We start from the raw sequence: 12,880 nt of genomic DNA on the forward strand, positions 1-12,880 counted from the left end.
TTCAGCACATCCCTGTCTCAGGCTCTGCCCCCAGAAAACCAAAGACACCTGGGCACAGAAAACTGTGGTGCGGGCTGAGTGGCCAAGCAGGGGTGTGGACCGGGATGTGGACCCTGGCTGCAGGGGGCCCGGCGGCTCCTACCTGTAGGTGCAGGCCTCTGCCCCGAAGAGGCAGGCCAGGATCAGCTGCTCGGCGGAGTAGCCCATGGCCACCAGCTCCTGGTTTGGAACCTGTGCGAAGATGTTGGTGGCCTGCAGGGCGTACCACTCCGTCACTGCCTGGGTGGCGCTGCTGAAGTTCCGGAAATTGCATGTGGTCCCATTGTGGCTGCACTGCGGGGGCAAGAGAGGTTCCTGTGGGCGGGGGCTGCTGCCAGGCCTCTGCCCTGAGGGCCAGGGCGGCGAGTGCGCTGCCAGCTGCCCTTCCTCAGGGGGCGCCTGGGTGCGGGGGCTGCCCATGGCTGGGCCGGGGGGAGTGTGTTTGCACGCACGGTCACAAGGCTCAGGCTGTCCCCTCACACACAGCTCTGCAGTCACAAGGACTCACAGGCAGCACCTGCCACCCCCATATAACATAGCCTCAGGCACAAGGGAACGCACACACGCACACACGCATACACAGACCCTGCTTTCCGACACCTGCAGTCACATGATGTCCTGGGGTCACAACTCCACACACACGTCCATGTACCTTGATTTACGCAAGCGGCACCACATTCATGCTCACGTGGGCACATCTACAGCACACACTCGGACCCTCCACTCCCCTGACTCCCTTCCCAGCCCCCTCCCCAGACATCCAGAGGCAGCTCCCTGGAGGCTGTGTGGACCATGAAGGACCCAAGACTCCAGGTCTGCCCACCCCTCGGCTGGGAGAAGGACCCGGGCCTCGTCAGTTTGAGCCGACAGAGGGGCGCAGGCCCCTCCACCATGAAGCCCAGGTCCCCTGTAGACACAGGACAGGCTAGGCCCTGACACTCCAGCCTTGGCCACTCTGCCTCTATTGGTCCTCCTGGTGGGAACCAAGGAGGCCTGAGGGAGAAGCTTCTCCTTAGTTCTGAGACAGCCCTCTCCAGGCCGGCATGGGGCGCTGTCCTCATGCCAGTTCCTGGAGGTCCTCATCTCACCTCAGGGAGATGATACTACTTAAGAGTCACTCTCGGGACTTCTCTGGTGGTGCAGTGGTTAAGAATCCGCCTGCTAATGCAGGGGACACGGGTTTGAGCCCCAGTCCGGGAAGATCCCACATGCCACGGAGCAGCTAAGCCCGTGCGCCACAACTACTGAGCCTGAGCTCTAGAGCCTGGGAGCCACAATTACTGAGGCCACGTGCCACAACTACTGAAGCCTGTGCACCTATAGCCCGTGCTCCGCAACAAGAGAAGCCACGGCAATGAGAAGCCTGCGCACCGCAATGAAGAGTAGCCTCCGCTCGCTGCAACTAGAAGAAAGTCCGCATGCAGCAACAAAGACCCAAAGCAGCCAAAAATAAATAAATAAATAAATAAATAAATAAATATATATAAAAGGCTCACTCTGTCCTGGGCTCTGTTCTCAGGACTTTTTTTTTTTGGCCACACCCCATACCTTGCAGGATCTTAGTTCCCCGACCACGGATAGAACCTGGGTCCCCTGCAAGGGAAGCTCAGAGTCCTAATCACTGGACTGCCAGGGAATTCCCAACTCAGGGCTTTAGTTCTATTATCTCATCAATTCTCACAGCAGCCCTGCCCCATCATCATGAAGACACTGAGGTCCCCAGCCCACTTGCACACCCACACAACATGCACTCACAAACACACGTGGGGCCTGACCCTGAGAGCTGGTGCAGCCCCCAGGACCACGCCTACTTTACAGATGAGGAAATGGACACAGGAAGCCTGCTAACTGCACCAAAAAGTAGTAGGGCGTTGGGTCAGAGCGGGCACTGGGCCTCTGGAGCCTCGTGCTGTTTTGTATGCAGCGGGGGGCAGCTGGGTTGTGGAAGTCCTGACCACATGGGGGGCACGGGAGGCAGTGGCATCCTTCTCGGGAGTGTCTAGCCCCAGCCTGGGTCCCCAAACAAGGCTGATCATCAGAATCACCATGGAGCCTATTAACAAGACAGATTCCTGGGTCTGGGCCCAGAACTGCCCATTCAGATTCTCCAGGAATGGGGCCCAGGGACCTGAGCAGTTACAGAGCTCCCAGGGGATCCCGGGGCACAGACAGGGAACCTTCTTCCTACTGCTGGCTTGCGGGCATCCCAACATCCCAGTTATGCTTTGGCAATGACTGTACTGCATAGCTGTGGTTTTTCACCTGTCCGATATTTATGCCTCTGTCTTTTGATAATAAGACTTAATTCCTCATTGCTGCTGCTGTTGGCTGAGAAACATCTTTTTGTTCACAGAAAACAAGATTATGTTCTTACCAAAAAAGATGAAACCAGCTGGGTTACTTTCAAAAGACAACCAAGTGAGCACTGCAGACTAATGAGTAGGATCAATAAGAACGTGATTTTGGCACTTTTAACGTTGACAAGTTCTGCATTTCTGCTGTTTCAGTTGTACTACTACAAGCACTATTTACCAGCAAAGCCTTTGAATGTTCTTCTGTCAAAAATAACAGCCGTGGCTTCAAGATGGCAGAGGAGTAAGATGTAGAGATCACCTTCCTCCCCACAAATACATCAAAAATACATCTACATGTGAAACAGCTCCTATAGAACACCTACTGAACGCTGGCAGAAGACCTCAGATTTCCCAAAAGCTTTGCTTTTACCACTCGTCCTAGGGTTCTATCTGTCCGTTTAGTTGTTGTTTTTGTTTTTAGTATAGTTTTTAGTGCTTGTTATCATTGGTGGATTTGTTTTTTGGTTTGGTTGCTCTCTTCTTTCTTTCTTTCTTTTATTTATTACTTTTTTATTTTTAATAATATATTTTTTATTTTAATAACTTTCTTTTCTTTTCTTTTTCTTTCTTTTTTTTCTCCCTTTTCTTCTGAGCCATGTGGCTGACAGGGTCTTGGTGCTCCAGCCGGGTGTCAGGGCTGATCCTCTGAAGTGGCAGAGCCGGATTCGGGACATTGGTCCACCAGAGACCTCCTGGCTCCATGTAATGTCAAATGACGAAAGCTCTCTCAGAGATCTCCATCTCAAGCTAAGACCCAGCTCCACTCAACGACCAGCAAGCCAAAGTGCTGGTCACCCTATGCCAAACAACTAGCAAGACAGGGACACAACCCCACCCATTAGCAGAGAGGCTGCCCAAAATCATAATAAGACCACAGACACCCCAAAACACACCACCGGATGCGGTCCTGCCCACCAGAAAGACAAGATCCAGCCTCATCCACCAGAACACAGGCACCAGTCCCCTCCACCAGAAGCCTACACAATGCACTGAACCAACCTTACCCACTGGGGGCAGACACCAAAAGCAACGGGAACTATGAACCTGAAGCCTGAAAAAAGGAGATCCCAAACACAGTAAGTTAAGAAAATTGAGAAGACAGAAAAATACACAGCAGATGAAGGAGCAAGGTAAAAACCCACCAGACCAAACAAATGAAGAAGAAATAGGCAGTCTACCTGAAAAAGAATTCAGAGGAATAATAGTAAAGATGATCCAAAATCTTGGAAATAGAATGGAGAAAATACAAGAAACATTTAACAAGGACCTAGAAGAACTAAAGACCAAACAAACAATGATGAACAACACAATAAATGAAATTAAAAATTCCCTAGAAGGAATCAATAGCAGAATAACTGAGGCAGAAGAACGGATAAGTGACCTGGAAGATAAAATAGTGGAAATAACTACCGCAGAGCAGAATAAAGAAAAAAGGATGAAAAAAATTGAGGACAGTCTCAGAGACCTCTGGGACAACATTAAACACATCAACATTTGAATTTTAGGGGTCCCAGAAGAAGAAGAGAAAAAAAAAAGGGACGGAGAAAATATTTGAAGAGATTATAGTTGAAAACTTCCCTAATATGGGAAAGGAAATAGTCAATCAAGTCCAGGAAGCACAGACAGTCCCATATAGGATAAATCCAAGGAGGAACATGCCAAGACACATATAAATCAAACTATCAAAAATTAAATACAGGGACTTCCCTGGTGGCGCAGTGGTTAAGAATCCACCTGCCACTGTAGGGTTTGAGCCCTGGTCTGGGAAGATCCCACATGCCGCGGAGCAACTAAGCCCATGCGCCACAGCTACTGCAACTACTGAAGCCCACGCGCCTAGAGCCTGTGCTCTGCAACAAGAGAAGCCACCGTAATAAGAAGCCTGTGCACCGTGACGAAGAGTAGCCTCTGCACACCACAACTAGAGAAAGCCTGCGCGCAGCAACAAAGACCAAACACAGCCAAAAATAAATAAATAAAATAAAATAAATTAATTAAAAAAAATTAAATACAAAGAAAAAATATTAAAAGCAGCAAGGGAAAAGCAACAAATAACATACAAGGGAAATCCCCATAAAGTTAACAGCTGATCTTTCAGCAGAAACTCTGCAAGCCACAAGGGAGCGGCAGGACATATTTAAAGTGATGAAAGAGAGAAACCTACAACCAAGATTACTCTACCCAGAAAGGATCTCATTCAGATTCAACGGAGAAATTAAAACTTTCACAGACAAGCAAAGGCTAAGAGAATTCAGCACCACCAAACCAGCTTTACAACAAATGCTAAAGGAACTTCTCTAGGCAGGAGACACAAGAGAAGGAAAAGACCTACAATAACAAACCCAAAACAATTAAGAAAATGGTAATAGGAACACACATATCGATAACTACCTTAAATGTAAATGGATTAAATGCTACAACCAAAAGACACACTGACTGAATGGATACAAAAGCAAGACCTGTATATATGCTATCTACAAGAGACCCATTTCAGACCTAGGTACACAAACAGACTAAAAATGAGGGGATGGAAAAAGATATTCCATGCAAATGGAAATCAAAAGAAAGCTGGAGTAGCAATTCTCATATCCGACAAAACAGACTTTAAAATAAAGACTATTACAAGAGACAAAGAAGGACACTACATAATGATCAAGGGATCAATCCAAGACGAAGATATAACAATTGTAAATATTTATGCACCCAACATAGGAGCACCTCAATACATAAGGCAAATGCTAACAGCCATAAAAGGGGAAATCAACAGTAACACAATCATAGTAGGGGACTTTAACACCCCACTTTCACCAATGGACAGATCATCCAAAATGAAAATAAATAAGGAAGCACAAGCTTTAAATGATACATTAAACAAGATGGACTTAATTGATATTTATAGGACATTCCATCCCAACAACAGAATACACTTTCTTCTCAAGTGCTCATGGAACATTCTCCAGGATAGATCACATCTTAGGTCACAAATCAAGCCTTGGTAAATTTAAGAAAATTGAAAACATATCAAGTATCTTTTCCAACCACAACGCTATGAGACTAGATATCAATTACAGGAAAAAATCTGTGAAAAATACAAACACATGGAGGCTAAACAATACACTACTAAATAACCAAAAGATCACTGAATAAATCAAAGAGGAAATAAAAAAATACCTAGAAACAAATGACAATGAAAACACAATGACCCAAAACCTATGGGATGCAGCAAAAGCAGTTCTAAGAGGGAAATTTATAGCAATACAATCCTACCTCAAGAAACAAGAAACATCTCAAATAAACAACCTAAGCCTTCACCTAAAGCAATCAGAGAAAGAAGAACAAAAAACCCCCAAAGTTAGCAGAAGGAAAGATATCATAAAAATCAGATCAGAAATAAATGAAAAAGAAATGAAGGAAACAATAGCTAAGATCAATAAAACTAAAAGCTTGTCCTTTGAGAAGATAAACAAAATTGATAAACCATTAGCCAGAGTCATCAAGAAAAAAGAGAGAAGACTCAAATCAATAGAATTAGAAATGAAAAAGGAGAAGTAACAGCTGACACTGCAGAAATACAAAGGATCATGAGAGATTACTACAAGCAACTATATGCCAATAAAATGGACAACCTGGAAGAAATGGACAAATTCTTAGAAAAGCACAACCTCCTGAGACTGAACCAGAAAGAAATAGAAAATATAAACAGACCAATCACAAGCACTGAAATTGAGACTGTGATTAAAAATCTTCCAACAAACAAAAGCCCAGGACCGGATGACTTCACAGGCGAACTCTATCAAACATCTAGAGAAGAGCTAACACCTATCCTTCTCAAACTCTTCCAAAATATAGCAGAGGGAGGAACACTCTCAAACTCATTCTACAAGGCCACCATCACCCTGATACCAAAACCAAAGATGTCACAGAAAAAGAAAACTACAGACCAATATCACTGATGAACATAGATGCAAAAATCCTCAACCAAAAAGAAAAAAAAAAAATCCTCAACAAAATACTAGCAAACAGAATCCAACAGCACATTAAAAGGATCATACACCATGATCAAGTGGGCTTTATCCCAGGAATGCAAGAATTCTTCAATATATGCAAATCAATCAATGTGATAAACCATATTAACAAGCTGAAGGAGAAAAACCATATGATCAACTCAATAGATGCAGAAAAAGCTTCTGACAAAATTCAACACCATTTATGATAAAAACTCTCCAGAAAGTAGGCATAGAGGGAAATTACCTCAACATAATAAAGGTCATATATGACAAACCCACAGCCAACATTGTTCTCAGTGGTGAAAAACTGAAACCATTTCCACTAAGATCAGGAACAAGACAAGGTTGCCCACTCTCACCACTAGTATTCAACATAGTTTTGGAAGTGTTAGCCACAGCAATCAGAGAAGAAAAAGAAATAAAAGGAATACAAATCAGAAAAGAAGAAGTAAAAGTGTCAGTGTTTGCTGATGACATGATACTACACATAGAGAATCCCAAAGATGCTACCAGAAAACTACTAGAGCTAATCAATGAATGTGGTAAACTGGCAGGATATAAAATTAATGCACAGAAATCTCTTGCATTCCTATACACTAATGATGAAAAATCTGAAAGAGAAATTAAGGAAACACTCCTATTTACCATTGCAACAAAAAAGAATAAAATACCTAGGAATGTTTTACCTAAGGAGACAGAAGACCTGTATGCAGAAAACTATAAGACACTGATGAAAGAAATTAAAGATGTGATACAAACAGATGAAGAGATATATCATGTTCTTGGATTGGAAGAATCAACATTGCGAAAATGACTATACTACCCAAAGCAATCTACAGATTCAGTGCAATCCCTATCAAACTACCAATGGCATTTTTCACAGAACTAGACCAAAAAATTTCACAATTTGTACAGAAACACAAAAGACCCCGAATAGCCAAAGCAATCCTGAGAAAGAAAAACGGCACTGGAGGAATCAGGCTCCCTGGCTTCAGACTATACTACAAAGCTACAGTAATCAGGACAGTATGGTACTGGCACAAAAACAGAAATATAGATCCATGGAACAGGATAGAAAGCCCAGAGATAAACCCACACACATATGGTCACCTTATCTTTGATAAAGGAGGCAAGAATATACAATGGAGAAAAGACAGCCTCTTCAGTAAGTGGTGCTGGGAAAACTGGACGGCTACATGTAAAAGAATGAAATTAGAACACTCCCTAACACCGATCACAAAAATAAACTCAAAATGGATTAAAGACCTAAATGTAAGGCCAGACACTATAAAACTCTTAGAGGAAAACATAGGCAGAACAGTCTATGACATACATCACAGCAAGATCCTTTTTGACCCACCTCCTAGAGAAATGGAAATAAAAACAAAAATAAACAAATGGGACCTAATGAAACTTAAAAGCTTTTGCACAGCAAAGGAAACCATAAACAAGACGAAAAGACAACCCTCAGAATGGGAAAAAATGTTTGCCAATGGAGCAACTGACAAAGGATTAATCTCCAAAATATACAGGCAGCTCATGCAGCTCAATATCAAAAAACCAAACAACCCAATCCAAAAATGTGCAGAAGATCTAAATAGACATTTCTCCAAAGAAGGTATACAGATTGCCAAAAAACACATGAAAGGATGCTCAACATCATTAGTCATTAGAGAAATGCAAATCAAAACTACAATGAGGTAACACCTCACACCGGTCAGAATGGCCATCATCAAAAAATCTACAAACAATAAATGCTGGAGAGGGCGTGGAGAAAAGGGAACCCTCTTGCACTGTTGGTGGGAATGTTAATTGATACAGTCACTATGGAGAACAGTATGGAGGTTCCTTAAAAAACTAAAAATAGAACTACCATACGACCCAGCAATCCCACTACTGGGCATATACCCTGAGAAAACCATAATTCAGAAAGAGTCATGTACCACAATGTTCATTGCAGCTCTATTTACAATAACCAGGACATGGAAGCAACCTAAGTGTCCATCGACAGATGAATGGATAAAGAAGATGTGGCACATATATACAATGGAATGTTACTCAGCCGTAAAAAGAAATGAAATTGAGCTATTTGTAGTGAGGTGGATGGACCTAGAGTCTGTCATACAGAGTGAAGTAAGACAGAAAGAGAAAAGCAAATACCATATGCGAACACATATATATGGAACCAAAAAAAAAAAAAAAGCCTCTGAAGAAACTAGGGGCAGGACAGGAATAAAGACACAGACATAGAGAATGGACTTGAGGACACAGGGAGGGGGAAGGGTAAGCTGGGACGAAGCGAGAGAGTGGCATGGACATGTATACACTACTAAACGTAAAATAGATAGCTAGTGGGAAGCAGCCACATAGCACAGGGAGATCAGCTCGGTGCTTTGTGAACACCTAAAGGGGTGGGGTAGGGAGGGTGGGAGGGAGACACAAGAGGGAGGAGACATGGGGACATATGTATATGTATAGCTGATTCACTTTGTTATAAAGCAGAAACTAACACACCATTGTAAAGCAATTATAGTCCAATAAAGATGTTAAAAAAAAAAAAAAAAGACTTAATTCCTCCTTCAGGAAGCCACCCCTTCCCTCCGGCTCAGTCCATGTGGTCTGATAAAGGCTGACATCCTCCTCAGCTCCAGGGTACATGACCCAGGTCTGGCCAATCATGAAAGCCTGTCCTCCAGCTCACAGTGATTGGTTTAGGGGTGAGCATGTGACCTGATGATCAGTCTCAAGACTTCCACTGAGGCAATTTGGAAAGAAGAGCTTTGTTTCTGGGAAGAGTGCTAAGCTTGTGGGATATATGTCTGGCATTGCCAGGGTCTTCCATGTGGAGAGAGCCAGCCAGAGAGCACAGTCAACTGAGAGAAGAGATGAACCTAGGTGGAGAGAGATGGACTCCTGATGACGGCATCTGAACGCCTGGATCCAGACACATCTCAACTTAATACACCCCTGGACTTCTCATTTTGTGAACCAAGGAATTCCCTGCTTTGCTTAAGCTAGTTTGAGCTGGGTCACTGGCATCCAAAAGTGTCTTGACTAACATACCAACTATTTCTAATTTTAAAAAAGCACTGCAAACATATAAAATCGGCACCGGCTCCAGCCTGTTTTTCCCCCAGCAAGACCCAGATTATTTAAAGAAAGAAACTCCCATCAGCCTCACTAGTTAGGGCCCATTGTTTGACCTGTGCCTGGGGCCCACTTACTAGCTTCATGGCTACTTTGCATCCGTGGGCACTGCAGGTCCTTCCTGGTGCTGGGGTGCTGCTTGCTGAGCCATTGTAGTTGTCCTCAAAGAGGTCAAGAACCACCGGGTGACAGGGGTTCTGCTCATCGATAAAGACCAGGGGCACGTGGTTCCAGATGGTGAGGTTCAGGGCCCTGGTGGCGTTGACATGGCTGAGCTCAGGACCCAGGATCCTCGCCAGGACTGCCTCCATCAGTTCATCCAGGTCCTTCAGCAAATGCTTGACTTTGGAGTACCTGTGTGGGAGAGAGGGCAAGTCAGGGAGGCAAGAGGCAGCTTCAAAGCAGAACGACTGTAGGCTGGGATCCCCTCCTACTGCAGTGTGGCTGCCACCACATGTGAGAAGAATGCTCCTCCACCCCAAGCACTCACCTCTCTATCTACCCACCCACGCATCATCCATGCATCCTTCCACCCACCTGCTCACTCATTCATTCACCCAGTATTTGGTGAGCATCTACTATGTGCCAAGTACTGTGCAAGGCACAGAGGATATTATGGCAAACAAGACAGAATGGGTCTTTTTCCGTATGAAATTCACAGGCTAGTGGGAAAGAATCCTAAGAGCTCACAGTTATTGATCACTTACCATGTGCCAGGTGCTACGTGCTTCCTACACCTTTTTATTTAATCTTTGCCACAATTCTATAATCATCCCCACATATGGATAAAGAAACTCTGGGAGTTGCTGTGACTTCCTGAGCTCATCCCACTGATGAGGCCACAGAGCTGAGATTGGAACCCGGGTTTGGCGGGCTCCAGTAGGTGTGCTGTGCAGGCACGGGGCCCTGACTTCTCCCTGCCAGGAGGGATAGAGAATGTTGGGGGAGGGGCAGGTCTGTGATCCTAATTCTCCAGCAGCAATTTGGGGAACAGGAGCCGGTTTCAGGAGGGAGAAGGCAGATGGGACTGTGCGGCTGGGATCCAGGATCTTCTCTCAGCCCCTGAGGCTCCCATATTGGAAATGGTGACCAGTCAGTCTGGCAGAAATGTGTCCACACCAGCGGGTGTTCCCACCAGGCCCTGGGTGGGGGCCCCAGGCCCTGCACCCTAGTCACTCCAAAACCCAATTTATCCAAGACCTTGCCCCAGAGTGTGGTCTCCAGGGTGGTGTGTATCAGCTCTGGCTGGAGGACTTCCTGCAGGAGACAGCACTAAACCCTGGACACAGGCCCAAGTCCTGGTATGAAGGTGTACATCTGCCAGAGCTGACACCAGCCTCAGATGACGACACAACCTGTACCCTGACCATCAGACCAGCTGCCTCTGTGCACACAGGGAGAGGAGGATTGGGTAGGTGGCGGGCTGCGGGGTAGGGGCTGCTATTACAGCCTAGATGTCCACAGCTGCTGTCGAGCTTGGTTAAGTCCTGTTTTGGAATTCATGGGCTCTGGGTTTGAATTCCGGCATGTCACTTAATATCTGTGTGACTTTGGGTAGGTTAACCTCTCTGAGGCTCTGTTCTCTCATCTACAAAATGGGGGGGGGGGTTGAAATATTTACCCTAGAGGGCTTTTGGAGGATTCAATTAGGTGATGCTTATAAAGCAGGGTGTGTTATTATTATAATTATTAAGAGTTTTCTCGAGTAGCTTCAAAGACCACCCAAGCAAGGAAGAGCAGCCCTATTCCTAGAAAGAAGTGACTTTCTGACAGCTGGAAATGTAATCAGGAAATATGAATTCCCTTCCAGGACCTTCTTTTGGACAAGAACGTTCCCTGAGACTCAGACATGCTGGCCCTTCTGTCAAGTCCTTGAATGCACCAAGCTCTGTCTCACCCCAGGACCTTTGCATGTGCTGTGCCCCCCACTTGGGGCATTCTCTTCACTCTGCCTGGCTAACTTCTACTCATTCCTCGGGGCATTTTTCTCTGACTGACCCTCTGCCTTTCCTCAACCCAACCCTGACTAGGTTGGGTGTCCTTGGGTGTCCCCTTCCTAGGTCTTGCCATCAAGTGGTTCAACAGTGGCAGCTCTGGAGTCAGATCAGGCCTGGATTCAAATTCTACAGTTGCTCACTGTGTGTCTCTGGGCAAGTTCCCTCACTTCTCTGAACCTCCATTTCCTGACCTATGAATTGGGGCTACTATAGCAGTGCCCACCCCTAGGGCGGCTGTGTGGATTAGAATGACATGAATTACCCGAAGGACACTCAGCACGCTGCCCGGTGTTTCATAAGCACTCAGTGTACGGCTGCTATATATATATTTTAATCCTCATAATTACAATGAATTCAATATTTATGGAAAAAAAAGATTAATGTCTGTTTTCTCTGGTAGACTGTGACGAGGGCAGGCATGTTGTTTTAGTTACTGATGTATTCGTGGTGCCTAGAAAAGTTCCTGGCAATAGTAGGTGCTCAATAAATACACATTGAATCCATAAATAGGCACTGGCATGCCTGAAGGCAGGGACGACCAGGCATTTTTTGAGGTTCTTTTTAAGCCTAGGAGGTTTATGAATTTTGAATCTTACTTGCTACAAAGGGATGAAAACAAAGAAGGAAAGAGAAAGAGAGAAAGGGGGAAAAGGGAAAGAAGGAAGGAAAGCTGGAAGGAAGGGAAAAAAAGAAATGCAGCCCCGCTGAGACCAGCCGCACTCCAAGGACCACCTACTGGAAGGGGCTGGTGTTGCAGACGGTGACGGCGGGAAAGTCCATAGCCTTGAAGCCGACGGAGAGGGAGACGCTGACCTCCCAGTTCAGGTAGGTCCTGATGAAGACACCCCACTGCCAGCAGACGAGGGAGGTGAAGAGCAGGGTGAGCACGAACCACATGGCCTTCTTCTTGGGCCCCTCGCAGATGATGCGTTTGGGGCCATGGGTGTTGGTGTTGTCACAGTACCACACCAGCAGCTCCTTGTATGTGTAGCCAGGGCCCTTCTGCAGCCGGTGCAGGCACTTGAGCAGGTACTTCTTTATGTGCATCGTGGCTCCTGCAGATACAGCCGGGACGGCCACTTCAGATACCACAACAGCCTCCCGTCCCAGGATCTCCCAGTCACGGCCAGAGCATGGGCACTGGGGACAGGAAGGCCCTCTTTCTATCCCTCCCTCCCTTCCTTCCTTCCCTCTTGCCATTTATCATCCATCCATCCAACCAACCCCAAAGCATTTACTGAGTGCCTACTGTATGCCAGGCACTGAATTAGCCCCTCTGGACTCAATGATGAGCACAATGGACAAGGTTTCTTCCCTCTGAGAATTTCCAGCTTAG

General features: G+C 45.7%; 1 protein-coding gene across 4 annotated transcripts in view; it reads right to left on the reverse strand.

Moving 5' to 3' along the window:
* SCNN1B (sodium channel epithelial 1 subunit beta) overlaps positions 1 to 12,880 on the reverse strand; it is a 76,030-nt gene that overhangs the window by 18,943 nt on the left and 44,207 nt on the right. For all 4 annotated transcript variants that reach the window (XM_067706410.1, XM_067706411.1, XM_067706412.1 and 1 more), the window contains exons 2-4: positions 12,281 to 12,599; positions 9,625 to 9,901; positions 143 to 333 (exon numbers count right to left, since the gene is read on the reverse strand). In XM_067706410.1, coding sequence (XP_067562511.1) covers positions 143 to 333; positions 9,625 to 9,901; positions 12,281 to 12,591 — 779 coding nt within the window. In that variant the 5' untranslated portion in view covers positions 12,592 to 12,599. The remainder of the gene's footprint in view (positions 1 to 142; positions 334 to 9,624; positions 9,902 to 12,280; positions 12,600 to 12,880) is intronic.

Source organism: Pseudorca crassidens, chromosome 15 (genome assembly GCF_039906515.1).
Source record: "Pseudorca crassidens isolate mPseCra1 chromosome 15, mPseCra1.hap1, whole genome shotgun sequence".
NCBI lineage: Eukaryota > Metazoa > Chordata > Mammalia > Artiodactyla > Delphinidae > Pseudorca > Pseudorca crassidens.